This window comes from Pezoporus occidentalis, unplaced genomic scaffold, assembly GCF_034315485.1.
Source record: "Pezoporus occidentalis ecotype Australia unplaced genomic scaffold, CSIRO_AGI_Poc_V1 ctg24, whole genome shotgun sequence".
Taxonomy (NCBI): Eukaryota; Metazoa; Chordata; class Aves; order Psittaciformes; family Psittacidae; genus Pezoporus; species Pezoporus occidentalis.
Window position 1 is genome coordinate 6984057 of NW_026914285.1, and position 15864 is coordinate 6999920.

General features: G+C 41.9%; 1 protein-coding gene across 2 annotated transcripts in view; it reads left to right on the forward strand.

The window, feature by feature from the left end:
- The window catches only part of HUNK (hormonally up-regulated Neu-associated kinase), a 57073-nt gene that overhangs the window by 20815 nt on the left and 20394 nt on the right, over window positions 1-15864 (forward strand). For both annotated transcript variants that reach the window (XM_062622192.1, XM_062622193.1), the window contains exons 3-5: window positions 7594-7649; window positions 13101-13236; window positions 15068-15195. In XM_062622192.1, the coding sequence (XP_062478176.1) occupies window positions 7594-7649; window positions 13101-13236; window positions 15068-15195 (320 nt within the window). The remainder of the gene's footprint in view (window positions 1-7593; window positions 7650-13100; window positions 13237-15067; window positions 15196-15864) is intronic.

The window sequence follows — 15864 nt, forward strand, 5'->3', positions numbered from 1 at the left end:
CCCTTACCCCAAAGGCAGAGTACTCCATCTACTCTATTTCTCAAATCACAGCGCGGCACAGAGCTTCTTTTTGTGAGTCTTCTGTCTGGATAATGAGTAGGTCCAATTCTGCTCAAACTGATAAAATTTGACAAGCTCACAGGCAGTATATCTGCAAGTATTTTCTCTGGTTTAACTCTTGAATGTCTTGACTTACTCTGCAAACAAAGTATGTAGAGCAGTGTAGAGATGCAGGAAGATTACTGGTGATGTGGTCCAGATTTATTCTCCTAGCTCTCTGTGCGCAAAAGAGGGAGAGAGAATAATAGTTACCCCAGGAGTTATCCTTCAGCATCCTAGGCTTTTGACTGTGGCAACTCTAAAAACAGACTGAAAGGGAGAAAAAATAGTGCATAAGTCTGATTCATTCTCACCCTGGATGAAATGGCAATGTTCTGTTGTCATTTATGTTGTTATTTTTAAAGCAGGTAAAAATAACAGCACTTTCATCTATGTGGTGATCTGTGGGTGTTTGCATTCAGTGAGTGTGAAACAAAACATGGCATCCTAGGCCAGAAAGTGTTCTGCTGTTTGTCTCTCTCCAGATGCTTTCATCATTCACATCGAATGAGGCAGAACATTGAAAAGTGTTCACTGACTATTTTATTACAAAAAATTACTTGCTTTGTCTGCATTATTCAGGGAATAATATAGATGACTTAACCCTGTTCTATAACTCAGGTTAAAAAAAAGCCAGATGAAGTAAGTTGCATGAAATTTGCTTACGTTATTTGATGAACATAACTTGGTGAGCTTCATGATGTACTGTTAAGACTTGGCATGGTAGAATACTGATACTTGGAGAAGAGCTGGGACACAGAACTCAGTGGAAATGCTTCTGTTAAGAAAAACTCGTGTTAACAGCCTAAAATAAAAAAATACCCAAACAACAAACCAAACCTTCAAGAAACCTCATTTTATTTAGAGAGGTTAAAAAAACCCAACTGGTGTTTGACTGTATAGATGTATTTTAAATTGTAAATATTTTATCTGCTACGATGGATGAACCACTGCAAGTTCCCAAGTGCAGGAGCTACATCTTCAGTGAGGGGTCTCCAGGCTTCAGAGCTCCTTGCCTGCTCACTGTAAAAAGAAAAAGTAACTATTCTATATATGATTTCATGTATTCATTTGTGTTTCATTCCTTCTATCAGGAAAGCTGCTTGGTTGCTAAAAATATACTTGCAACAAGCTCAGCTGTGAATCAGGTAGGAATATTTATCTTTCCCTCTGACAGAGGAAAACAAACCCAAATGGCAGTATCTGGTGAAGCTTTCTCTTTTCAGAGAGTGTTTACATAGGCCTGCATAGGCCTTCATGCTGTCAAAAAGCAGGATGAACAATAAGCCCCTTGGGAGTGTAAGGACAACAGAGAAAATTAAGTGAAAGCCTTGGTGCTTGCCACTGCATCCCACAGGAAATTTTCAACAACCCTTTTAAAGTAATTTTAACAAAATTCAATCCCATTCAGTGCAATTACTGTCAGGATGTCAAAGAAAAGAATTTAATAATGTATTGGTAGCAAAGATAGCTTTCTATATTCCCCCTTTTTCTGCCTTCATGGCAGCATATTTGTACCTTCCACTGCCATTTTGTAATTAAAAGCAGATCAGCTCTTTTGAAAGACACAAAAAACCCCACAGATTTTGAGCAGAGTTAATGTATTTCCCCATGATCTCTTTCCCAAACAGAGATAGGTGCTGCCGTACGATCCAGTTGCTCGGGGTCCTACAGGGTTCCTGCTTTGGTACCCACTACTTTGTCATGTGGGCTTTGATCACTTCCATCCTATGAATTTTAAGTGCCAGTAGTCTGCCTGCTGATGCCATATTTATAACAGATCCTGCCCTACAGAATAAAGTCTCTTTTTTGAAGTGCAGAGCTGGTTTGCTTTCTATTTTATGTTAGATTTCAAAATTACCTTTGGGCATTCTCTTGGCATACTCTGCTGTAAACAAACTAAACATCATTTTAGTGAAGACAATAGACTGAATTGTTCTTTTACAGAGGCAATCGCATTGAATTCAGTGACATTGTGACTGATAGAAGAATCAGGCTCCATAACTAATATTTTGATAACAAAGCCTTTGAAGTGTATATTGACATGATGATGAACCCAAATCTCTGCAACCATACCAACTCACCCCCGGCTTTTGCATGGAGCTGGAAAGTGCCTTGCAGGTTGGGTAGCTAAGGAGTGATTTAGTGATTTTTTTTTTTTTTTTTTTTTTTGTGGTGCTGTTCTGATTAAAAATAATATGCAGGAGACAGCAGCTGACAACGGCTGCTTTGCAGCTGCTTGCTGGTAAAACCTTCCTGCTCATCCCTCCTCCCCCAGGCAAGAAATGAAGTGCAAAATGCAAAAACTTCGATTTTGCGGTCTGATGGCTGCAATGGCACCCCATAAGCTGCTTTCAAAAGCACACTGAGCCTGAAGCTGAAGCCTGGGGTAGCTTGCTCGGTGGAGCAGGCTTATGTTGCTTGGTGGAGGCACTGGCTGGACTTGGGGTTTCCAAAGTGGTCTGTGAATCTCCAAGCAAAGCCAGAGACAGATCAGCTCCATCGACAGCAGAACAAACTCCCAAACAAACCATCTGATGAAAAAGGCTTATTTTCAAGTAGGCTGTATGCTGCTACTTTCACAAGCTGACAAGGCATAAATATATGCTGATCCTCCACATTGTGGTCATGCAGCTTGGTCTTTCTTGAGTGATTTCATTATTCACAGATTTGCCTAACTTGTACCATAGCTAGACACTCTCAGCATCATGAAACTGACTCCTCAAGAAAAGGTAAAATTTGTGCTCCTGTACTATTTAATTACTGAGGCTATTTTGAAGTTTTTCAGCAGTGAATGCCAAAAATTTGCTTAAAGGGAAAGAAAAACCCGTTTAGGCCAAGTTTTTGAGGAGCTGCGACAGTAAGGAAAAAGATCAGATTTACTTCAAGGAGGGAAACTGAAGGTCTCCAGCAACTGTGTTTCTGCAGCTGATAACTCTTCCTTGCAGTAATTCTTCCTTGGTAATTCTTCCCTGCAGTATACAGCTATTAAAAATGTTCAAAAAACTCCACTGACTAAAATACATAAGATTTGCTTTTATTTGTTAAAGAATTTATAATATAGTACATGAAATTCAGGGTTCCCTAGCACTTTAAGGTTCAATGCACTACTTTTTCCATTGCAATGAATTAATGTAAATATTCAAACAGCAGCAGCTGAGATAAGCCTCTTTGTAAAAACAACATTTGAATTGGACAAAATTGACAAAGTATTTCGGAAGTTTAGGGAAATCAGTCCTGTCTGCAGGGTAAGCCTAAAGCAGGTATAATTGGATTGTACTGCTGCACTTTGTGTCAAAAAGAAATAGTGGGTAATCTGGTGCATCATTAAAGTCGCCTAGAGTATTCACTGAATAACCCTTCTGTCCTGAGGCCACCGATCTTGTCCAGACACACAGGCTCTATTTGCACTTCTGCCGTCCTGCCACTTCTGCTTGCTGCAGGGGTTTGGGCTGCCTGGGTGTCCTGTCCAGTGCCTGTCTACACGTCCACATCTGCACAGCAGCAGTGCACCAACTATAGCTTAGTCTGGGGATTTTTGGTTTGGTTTCTCATGCTTTCGCTTTAGATTTCTAAAGCTGGTTCAAATGAAATCTTCTGGTTAGTTTGTATCAAGGAGTAAAACCTGTTGTCTTGCTCCAGTGTCACACTCGAGAGGGCTTTCACATTTACATGGTTTGACAAAATATGATGCGTATGGACTATTAGATCAGTTACCACTTCCCAGCAAATCTCATGAGACCAGACATATGGGTAAACATCTTTAATTAACCAGGTCTGATTGTACTCGGTACTGGTTCTACATTTAAATTTTTAGTTTTTCCCTCCGATAGCTTTAAAATGCCCTGTAATATTTACCTTTAGCTTTAGGGTTTGGTAACCTTGAATCCTTTTAAATGTCTTCTGTTGATGTTTAGCCCTTGTCACTCATTTATTATTCTAGTTGCCTGCAGGTCTTTTATCCTCAGCTTACAGTTATCATCTTTTCCTTCCCTTGCCTTTATTTCTAAAGTCTTACCTCTTAGCTAATGTTTACTCTGAGCTTCCAAATGGTCCTTCTCCTTACTTAGAGACGTTGTATTGAGTTTTGCAGTGTATGACCTGAACCAGAGCTCCATGTGCTTTCTGTTGTTTTCAGTTTAGTTTTGTTTTTTATGTTTGGGTTTTTTTGTTGGTTGGTTTGGGTTTTTTCCTTCTTCCCTATACTGTTTGTTTTGGCCGTCTCTCCTGTTAAATTCCCGGCCCCGATATCTTTCTAGAGGCTGATTGCATGGTCTGTGAAAACCTCCACCTGCAAGCAATAAAGACGTGAGATGTGAAGAAATAAGCCCTTTTTTGGCAGTAGAGGGAAGCAGAAGTGGATTGGTCTGGATCCATCTGGCAGGACATGGCCTCCTTGTGTGAAGCCATTTCTCAGCAGCAGTGGTTGCCTTACAAGGGAAGCTCCTTTTGGAGGATGCAGGGCTCATGGAGTCTCCTGTGGATGAGGAGAGGGACACCGTGGATCCCAACGGGGCTCATGGGATGCACAGCCCTGAGCTGGTGCTCACCATTGCTGTGGGAGCAGGGCTGGAGAGTGGGCTGTTTGTCAGCTGTGTGTTTGTAAAAACATGGCCACCTGGGTCAGAGCAATCCCAGGCACAGCTACAGGTTGGGCAAAGAAGAGATTCAGAGCAGCCCTGCAGAGAAGGACTTGAGGGTGTTGGTCGATGAGAAAATGAACGTGAGCCAGCTTCGGTGTCCCCTTGCAGCCCAGAAAGCCAGCCGTATCCTGGGCTGCATCAAAATGAGCATGACCAGCAGGTCGAAGGAGGTGATCCTGCCCCTCTACTCTGCCCTCGTGAGACCTCACCTGGAGTATTGTGTGCAGTTCTGGTGTCCTCAACATAAAAAGGACATGGAACTGTTGGAACAAGTCCAGAGGAGGGCCACGAGGATGATCAGGGGACTGGAGCACCTCCCGTATGAAGACAGGCTGAGGAAGTTGGGGCTGTTCAGCCTGGAGAAGAGAAGGCTGCGTGGAGACCTCATAGCAGCCTTCCAGTATCTGAAGGGGGCCTATAGGGATGCTGGGGAGGGACTCTTCATTAGGGACTGTAGTGACAGCACAAGGGGTAAGGGGTTGAAACTTAAACAGGGGAAGTTTAGATTGGATATAAGGAGGAAATTCTTTCCTGTTAGGGTGGTGAGGCACTGGAATGGGTTGCCCAGGGAGATTGTGAATGCTCCATCCCTGACAGTATTCAAGGCCAAGTTGGACGAAGCCTTGGGTGAGATGGTTTAGTGTGAGGTGTCCCTGCCCATGGCAGGGGGGTTGGAACTAGATGATCTTAAGGTCCTTTCCAACCCTAACTATTCTATGATTCTATGTGGTTGCATCTCTCCCATGGTATTTAAAATTAGCTGTCACTTTTAATGTGCCTGGTTTCCTTGGGTCAACACACTGGGTTCTTGCCAGAGGAGGGAACATGATCCCCTCCTTCTGCCTGTGAGGCTTTATTGTCTGAGTTACGTGTCCTCTCCAATTGGAGAACTGGTGTAGAAGGCATTCCTCTCCTTAAGATGTGTTCAGGTGAACGCTCTAGGAAAGCCTGGATATTGCCCCTGGGTACCTGAAATTTGCAAAGTATTCTCCTGTGCTAGATTTACAGAGTAATTCCCCTATTTCTTTCCCCATGAGAAGCAAGGAAAATCTGCCTGAAATGTTCACTGGCATGTAGAAACATCTGTTTGGAGAAGTCCTTGTGGTTGTTGTGGTGAAGTGAGTGGCATCCTACCTGCAAGTGGTCGTCTGCCTCAGGTTTATTTGAAAGGCATGAGCATAAGATGAAACAGAGAGGAACCTTTAAAAAAAGGCTTGGAGTTGATCACAGCTATTTTTCTTTCTTTCCCCTATCTTTTCTTGTGGAAGTACTCTGGTTTGGTTGGTTTACTTGTCTTATTTTATTAAGTTTTATATCTTCATCTGTAATAGGGGCATTCTTCATTACTCCGTTTGCCTTACAAAGGCAAAATACCATGGATGTCACTGACTTCCCATAATTACAGCCGATGGCTTTATTATCCAGATTTTTCGAAAGCATGCTGGGAGAAGCATCACTGCTTCTAGCCTGAGTTATTGATACTCCAGCACATTCATTGTCAGAAATATTTTATGTCTGGGTGGGGGAAGAATTCTTGTGATAAAGACATGGCCAACTGCTAGAAGTCATGAAGACGTGTAGCAACCTAAATGATATTTCATATTATACTTAATACTTCATTCGTACAGTTTGGGGTAGGGTTTGTGTGTGTGTGTGTGTGTGTGTGTGTGTGAGTGATCTGTGGGATGTTTTTCTTGGGTAAGAACATGTATATCCAACATTAGGAAAGTGCAGCCATGTTCCTAAGTGACGAATGTTCACATATAAAGTGAACAGTGTTCTGAAGTACATTTCAGAAAGAGGGTCAGTCATCCTGTAGAAGGAGACCACTTTCATTTTACCCTTTGTCTCATGAAACTGGTCCAGGCTCTGATCCGCGCAGTGGCTCTGTGGGGTCAAGCAGGGTGGCACAGTGGAGAAATCACTAACGTGGCACTCAGAAAACCTGTGTGGCTGTTTCTCTCAGCTTTGTTAGTGGTCTTCTGGATGTCGTTTCAATCCCTCAGACCCATTTTTCACGTCAAGCATGTGGGAGTACCAGTGCTGGCCACCTCTATAAGGAGTCTGTATGCTTCATCCCCAGAGAAATTTGATTCTGGTTTCCCTCGTACACTATAGCAGAGGACAGATGATGACTCATCATATAGAACCATAGAACAGTTAGGGTTGGAAAGGACCTTAAGATCATCCAGTCCCAGCCCCCCTGCCATGAACAGGGACACCTCACACTAAACCATGTCACCCAAGGCTGTGTCCAGCCTGGCCTTGAACACTGCCAGGGATGGAGCATTCACAACTTCCCTGGGGAACCCATTCCAGTTCCTCACCACCCTCGCAGTAAAGAACTTCTTCCTTATATCCAATCTAAACTTCCCCTGTTTAAGTTTGAACCCATTACCCCTTGTCCTATTACTACAGCCCCTAATGAATATCTCTTTGGAAGAAGGTTTATTCTTCAGCTGTGACCAGTGAAGAGTCTTTGGTTGTGAAGAGTAGTGCGAAAGTGACCTCCAATTCCAAAAACACGTATTTGAGATGTTTCCGGTGTGTTAAGATTTCTGCAAAATTTTAAGTATGTGAGAAATTTGAAGAACCGGGTTAATTACAGGATATACTGACAAATGTTTATAAAGTAATTTTGTGCCTGAAGAATAGGTCTGAAACTATGAAAGCACTGATAATTCTGGAGAGGAGACAATGCATGGGGCTTTCTGCTCTGAATTGGGGAACTGTATGTGCTGCTTTCATTATACACACAATTATGTATGAATCCTGTAAATACACTGATAACGGTGATGAGAAGCTGCTTCATGATTTTGGAGACTCACTCAAAATATTTTATTTCTTTCAGAGACTTGAAGATAGAAAATCTGTTGCTCGATGAAGACAACAATATCAAGCTTATTGGTATGAAACCAGTTTTATTTTCTTTAAATTGGTAGTTTTATAAGGAGAGGTTTTTTAATCCTCTATGTGACAACTGCTAATGTTGCTGCAGAGAGGAGCTGAGAGAGTATAGATAGCAATCAAGCTGTTCCTGACAGCATCTTGTGAAAAAAACGTTCCAAATAATTCAGCTTTAAATAATGGGTATGGGGAATAATCCTACATTTTTTAATGAACAGCTTTCGTATTCAAGTCATGAATTTTGTAAAGAATTAAAGAATTGACACCACAGAACTAATTTATTTTATTATCTTGATAATAATTTCATATTTACTAAGGGTTGAATTCTGCCCCCGTATGCATATGCTTCCTCCGAAGTCAGTGGGAGTTGCACACATTTTTAGCAGCTGGCAAAATTTGGTCCTATATTTATATTCGTTAAATTTGCTTCCAGCACCCACTATGAAATTAGTTTAGAGGGCTGTTAAAAAATAAAAAAGATCAACGATGGAGTCTTGATTGTGTTTGGGTATCAGTTGTACGCAGCACACGATTCATTCAAGCTGTGCAGACATTTGAATTAGTCATCGGTGGGTACAGTCTCACTGCCTTTGCGTAACACCCATCAATGTTAATATGGGCATTGCAAAGAAAATATTCCCTTCATAAAATAAACCCCAAACATCTGTTTATATTTATCTCCATGCCTACACTTCTGCCAATAGCAGGATCCGTGGTTGCAGACTTAAAAACTTGACTTGACTTTCTTTCTTCAAAAGGTTTCATGATCTGAAAGGTGATGAAAACCACTGCACATTCAGGTCACATGGATGCTCACTCTAATGTATCAACCACATGCATCTCCAAAGAAACAAGAAGAGGATGGTTAATGAAATCTGAAATAGTCAAAATGAACTTAGGGATTTCAGTCTTTGGAAATATTGCCCCAACTTTTAGTCATTAGTCTGTAGCGAATCAACTGACTCTGGGAAAATAATAGCAAAAGAGAACTCTGCATTACCTCAGCTATGGGTCAAGAGGATACTGATATGTTACCATGAATCATTCATCAGTAATGATGAATACCACCCATTATCTTGATTTAGCATATAAGTGAGACCAGATGGTTTGCAACAGAGCTGTATGAACATCTGATAGGTTTAAAGAATTTCTGTAACTTTCCTGTTATTGGGTGTTTGATTACAGAACAGTATGTGAACTTGACATCCAGACCTAATCAGATGATACATGTACAATTAAAACTCACGTGCCAAAAAATTACTTCAGAACTGTTCCTGCAGTTGCTTCAGTTGCACAGAAAGGTCTCCTCACAGTGGGTGGTGTGAGAAGAATAGAGAAAAGAGACAGTTTGATCTTCCATAGCCTTGCTAAGGTTGAAATAAGTTGTCCTCAGGTCTGCAACCTGATGTTTTGAGCAAAGCAGATTGCACACAGTATGTATTTTAAAGCAAAGTAATGAAATCCCACCATCCAACTGGGTATGTTATAGAAATATAAAGGTTGCTTTATTAGTAATAATTTTTCTGTAAATCAAAACAGATGTAGTATCACGGTCAGCTCATGCCATATCTTGCTAGCAACGCTGGTGATCTCTGGTTGTCCGTACTGAAGAAGCAGTCCCTCTGTTCTTTATGCTCCATCTGCTGCGCTTGTGGGGAAAGCTGTGGCAGGGGCTGTGGAAACCAGCCTCAGGTCCTTGGGCAACCTCTCCTCGCTAACACCTGGTTTACAGGTGGTAGCAGTAGTGGTTGAGCTGCCGCACAGCTTTCCTTTGCCACCAGGGTTTCCCAGGACAAGGAAAATTTTCCAGCACCAGTCTGTTGCTGGCGAAATAGACCAGATAATTTACTCCTCTTCCACCTCCCTGCCTGTCCCCATACTCAGTTCATTCAGCACTTAGTACATATTAGGTAGTCTGTCTTCCTAGAAATGTGCTGGATCGGTTGTGTCATCACATATCCTATGCAGGAAGGTTCTTCAGGAGCGAAGAACGTGTTTTTAGGAATTATGTGCTGCTTTCTTTGCCGAGAGTAGACACTTTCATCTACAAACCCAGCTTACATTAACTGCTTTAGGGTGGGAGCTTGGTCTCTGTGTCTTGTGCAGCAGCAAACACACTAGTAGTACCTTATATAATGTTGCTTTTGTAATGACTGTGGAATGAAGAAAACCCACCATAAAGGAAAAAGAAAAGGTGAAATGAAGATTACAACTGTATGAGGAAGTAACACTGAAAGTCCCTACTTGTTTGTGCATTTCGATGAGAACTGAATGACTTGAGTCCCTTTCTTCACTTAATGGCACTTTGTTTTTGTTACTCTTTTTAGCTACATGACAAGGTGTTTTATAGTATGTTCTTAGATAGCATTATTAGAAAAATTCCTTTTGCTGTGTTAAGTGGACTTACTCTTAGCTGTCAAGTCTCAAATCTAAGAACATCAGGATTGGAAACTGGAAATAATTCACTTCTCTTCATCTTACCAGCCCACGGTGGTCTGATAAAAGATGCTGTGCAAAGTCACTCGTGGGCCGTGCAGAGTTCTTGGTGTCCTGCTCAAGGACCTATGGCACCAAAAGGACGCTGCCAATACCTAGCTCTGCTGAGCTCTGTGGAGCTCTTCTGGTTGGACTCATCCACAAGCTTGGTGCTATAAGGCTTCTGTTGTTAATAGCTCCTTCCCTATTCCAAGTCTCACAGCTTCTGAGATAAGTGTATATCCATAGTTTAATGTTGATCTCCCGGAGGCGTTAAAGAGGAGTAGTGTACTGCGATACTTCGATAGCACGAACAGTGGGGGTGGTGGAGTTTCCATGTCATAATATTTACTTTGGAAAACCAAGTGTGGCCTTTGATCTGGGTTCTGTAATTAGCTCAGCTTATTGAAAGGAAGCCTCAGACAGAGGCAGGAATGGCAGTGAAATTATCAGTGCTGGTGGTAATACCATCCTTATCAAGATCATTAGTGCATCCTTAATAAACATCACACTGCGATCGCGATGTGCTGCCACAGTGTTAATAGCAGTATTGCCATTTCTTTTGCGATAAAATCCCTGTCCCCAATATGCATGTCTGTGTGCATTCTGCATTTCAACAGGCACTAGGAAAAAGAAAAAAAAGAGTATACCAGCGTAGATTAAATGAATGAGCTGAAAAAAGTAAGAGAATGAAAACCTCCACTGGAGTATACCTCTAATGATAATGATGAAGGGGTGCTGATTTACACCCTCACAGAATATAGCCCTTATATACTTTAGTTATAAAATGTTATATTACAGTTAAGTAATTTTGAAGTGGTCTGACACAGTAGGGTAAAGGCCATGAATAGTACTGTGTGGAGATACTGTTTCGAGGAGCTTTAAAAATAATTTTACAGTTGACATAACTCATCTCAGTCCATAGCTAATAAATAAGTTAAGTTAATTACATAAATGGATCCTCGGGTATTTGTATAAGACCCGGGGATAATACGTATCTAGCAGAGATGATTAAGCAGCGTCCAGGCACAGTTGTTTTCTAACAGAGACAAGGAAATTGTCTTGATCCTCCCTTGTTTTAACAGTGTTCTCCAGCAAAACCTCTTTGAGCCTCTTTCGATGTTAAATGTGGTGATTCTTGTCTCTTGTGATTGTCTCGCTCTCGGAGATACAGCCAGTCGAGTGGAAAGCACTGTGCAGTCACTTGGGCACTCCGGCTCACATAGGTATCTTTATAATTGCATTTTTTTTGTAGGCATTATAATTTTTTTTGCCTAGTTTTGTAAAGGAGCAAGGCTAATGGGGGTGCCCTGACAGTGCGCTTCCAATGCCTTGCGGAACTCCTGTCTGATTTCAGCCTAATTTAACATGGGGTAAAAGCTAAAGGACAGGCCATTACTTTAAGTCTTCTGCCAATAAGTAGGCAGGTAAGGGAGAGAGCCCCAAATTCATGACTCTGTGGAGAGTTAGTATTGCATGAGCTACATTCAGCCTGCAAACTGTGATGCTTTTATCCCAGCCAGGCAGGTGGGTAGTACACCCAGAAAGCTGCTGTTTTACAAGACACGTGGATGCAAGACACAAGCCTGTAGGAAGAGGATTCAGCAGTCTGCTTCTTCTGACTGCCTCATCTATGTATAAGACAGTTTTAATTTTAAACACACATGCATTCTGGGAATTCTTAAGATTAAAAAAAAAGAGAAACAAAACAGATATCAGTGTTCTTAAGAGGCGTATTTCTGTTATTGCAGCTGTCATCGATAACAAGCTATTAATAAATGCAAACATCTTAGATTGTGACCTCCCTAGATCTGCTACTGCTGGATATGTTGCCCTGCAGCAAAGGCCGTTCTCCCAGCCTGTCAGCTTTGCCCATGTCATCTTTCTTCACATGAGCTCGTCTTGCTTCTTCCCCTTATCACGTCAGATTGCTTGATTCCACTTTCAAGACCCTTTGCAACCTCTCCTTGCCTTACATGTCAGCTGTGGTTCCATAATTGCTTTCTCCCAAGCCAAGCTACCACTAGACAGGGTGGGCTTGCAGTCCCCTGGCTGCACATTGCCTGCCTTTCTTTCTTTGACTAGTTGTTTAATATTTAAGACCCTTCCCTAAACCCAGCTCAGCCTGCAGCCATACCAGCACTGGAGCAGACGGGAGATTTTGGGAACACCCTTCTTGGCGCCAGCCTGGTCTTGGATTGACTGAGAGCGCTTGGGAAACTGCAGCCTCCTTTGGTGCAGAGAGGCTCCCGCCTGTCTCCAGCAGCACATGGTGCCAGCCTTTGCCAGTCCCTTTTTATTAGTACCAGCTAAAGAGTGACAGATACACCCAGGGGCCAGAAATACAGTAATGCAAGGCAGAAGTCAGGCAGGGAGAAGCCAAACGAAGATATTCCCATTCGTGCTCCAAGACTTCCCTGTGCTATTTCAGAGCTGAAATGCTGACTTTCCAACCTTGTTAATTTGTGCATTGCCACAGTAGTCCCAGAAACACCCCCCCACCACCACCACCTTGCATCTCATGATTCATTTGCACAATTTAGAGGAAAATCTTGAAGAAGTCCCACTTAAACTCAGCCTCTACATAACGTAACTCAACACAACACAGCAGTATGGAATCTAAGACAGCCCAAGGTGGCTTTCTGTCCCATGCATGTCACGTAGTGCCTGGGACAGTCTTAACTCTGGTTGTTGCCATCCATGTTCCCAGTGAAATGCAGTTGCTTTGTATATGAAATTGATAACGGTGCATATTCTAAGACTTTTTTTTTTTTATTGTTTGTGGAATCTCTGATTATTTAGTACCTCAGCGAAACAAATTATATAACGTTTTTGCATGTGGCTGATACTTTTTCCTTAGGCAGTTCATTGCTTAGCTTTTGGAAAAAAAATGTGCTTCTTTTTCCCTTGTGTTCTAGAGTGGTTTTACTGTATCTGTCTCTTTCATAACTAACTCTACCTCTGTGCCTTTCACAGACTTTGGATTGAGCAACTGTGCAGGCATCTTGGGTTATTCTGATCCATTCAGCACCCAGTGTGGGAGCCCAGCATATGCAGCCCCTGAACTTCTGGCAAGGAAAAAGTATGGGCCCAAAATAGACGTTTGGTCCATGTGAGTTACTTCTCTAGTTTGCAATTTTTATTACTGTTACCATTACCAAATAAAACCGTTATTCGTGTATTTGGCTACTCTGAGCAAGAAAATCTGTTTAATCAGCATGACCATCTGAACTAAATTTCACAGTTACTTTGTTCTGAAATACGTCTTTTATGTACCTGTATGTAGATTGCTGGAACATAAGGCATAGAGAGACTGCAGTCAAGTACAGCTGCTGATCAGTGATGTTCAGACACAGTAGAAGACATGGCTCTGGCACGAGGGGGCCAACAGCTTCTTTTGTTTTCCCCAGAGGATCCTCAAGCATTCATGTGGGCTCTGTGTACTATCCACAGTCAAGCCTGACAGGAAATGTGATAATCAAGTCAAGTCATCACTTTGAAAACACAGTTGTTAAAGGGGAAGTAGAAGTTGCCAGAAAACTTGTGAGCCTTTGTGAGCTTATTAGTGTTGAGGCAAAAGAGCAGACAGAAGTCTCCAGTGCCACAAGTAGAAGAAACTACAAAGATGTTTTGCAATCAATGAATTTGATGCAGTACTGTTACAGACTGTGCAATTCCTACTACCTTCCTGTTCGCCATGGACATGATGTTGGCTATCCTTGTCAGTCCTGGCGAAGAGTTAGCTGAAATCAGCCGAGTTAGCTTTTGCTTTAGTAGCAGTAGACTTTCCCTCGCCAAGTGGGGTTAATAACATTTGTCTAACTTTCAGTGAAATAACAGAATTATGGAAATTCCCAAGTTGAAGTATTTGGAATGCTTGGGGAATGTGAAGCACTGTATAAGTGCTACTACTGCTAAGAGAGGTTGGTAGAGAGAGTTTATAAATTAGAGCAGACCCTGGGTTAAATTAATCTCCCCATTTGACCCAGTGGGTTCCCTATTGCACTCCAAGGCTCTTTAGAACTTCCCCTGCTGAAGCCTAATTTGCGGTCTGTCCTATGAGATCCACAGCTAAATCATTGTATGGCTACTGAATTTCTCACTCCAACAGCGGGCCATCCATCCACATAAAGGGTGACAGTACCAGCCCTGAGGAATGCAGGCAAACAGAGCAGTCATTCTTGTAAACCATTTACATTTCTCCAGCAATAATGTTCTGCTTTTTTAACTAAAAAAAAAAGAAAATGTGGTTAACTCCTATCCTTCTCCATAGTTGAGCAAATGGTGCCTGTGATCACAGTTCATGATAGCACACCGGCTTAGTTTCTCTCTGTTCGCATATGTGTATTTAGCAGACAAATTCACAAAATGGAGGAATTCCACTCAAACTGACTTTTATGCCCTTTTAAGAGGAAGAAGACCAAGAATGCCCAACCCACTTTTCAACCCTGACCTTGCTAGGCATAAACAAGCAGTAAGTTCTCTGCTCTGAAAAGTGTAATTGTTCACACCTCATCTTTGGGCTGCGTCAGAGGCCACAGAGGTAATTTTTGGGCGCTGAAGCAGGACCTGCAATATCTCCCTTGGTGTAGGCAATCATTCCTCAGCCAGGCCAGCATCAGGACAAGGCCTCCAATAGCAGCATGTTTATGCAGCCTGAGAAGAGACTTAATTGCGGTGTGGCATTTAGCTGAGGAGTTGCCTAAGAGCTGGGCTCAGTTCTGTGGCTCCCAGCTTACGTCCTACACATTGTGTGACCTCCATGAGCAAACTGCTGGGAATTCTTCCCCAAATTGTTGTGTGCAACAGAAGAGAGTGCGCTTTCTTGATCTTTTTTAATAGATGTCAGACATTAAAGGTGAAGTACAGTCACTAAAACCGAAGCTGAAGTTTTAACTTGTTCCTGTTTATTTTGGTTTCTTTTTCTCTGTGTTCTCTTTTAGTGGGGTGAACATGTATGCAATGTTGACTGGAACATTACCTTTTACTGTTGAGCCATTCAGCTTGAGAGCTTTATACCAGAAAATGGTGGACAAAGAAATGAACCCTTTTCCCACCCAGCTCTCTTCAGGTAATCAGGGGGGTGTGCTGGTTCCTGTTCAGATCCAGTTGACCAGAACTATTGTGTTGAATTCTGGATTGTGAGTCATGCTGCCAACATGGCATGCTAATTGTGAAGAATACTCTTTTTTTTCCTGTTAGCCTTCGAAAAATCTGTGGGAGTCGCTGTACTGTAAATCCTTTCGCTTTGACTTCTGTACATAAACTGGAAAAGTGCTGAGTTATGCTGAATATGAGAGAAGAACAAACCTGTGAAATTCTATGAAATTGCATTTCTAGAGTAGTTGGTCAGTTTTGCATGTTCAGATGATTTTAGGGTAGGGTATGGGTGCATGAACACGTTATTTTGGAATAACAGATTCCTGGACTTTATTGTGACTAGGATTAAGTGGTAAGCTACCTCAAATGACCTCACATTTATTATGGAATGGTGACATTCACACAGAAAGTTGTTTTGTGGCTGGTGGCCGGTGGTAACCTCTGTGTGTTCACAAAATGCAAAATTGTTGATATATTAACATTAGAAATATTAATTCCTGCTTCAAAGCCGTGTCACTAAGCAACAGAATCATTTTTCAGCTTATAGCAAGACCGTTGTCAGTATTTGGAACAAACTCTGTTTTGTAGTTGGGTTTTATTTTTGTACGCTAAATTTCTTGTTCATGGAGAGCTTCTGTTC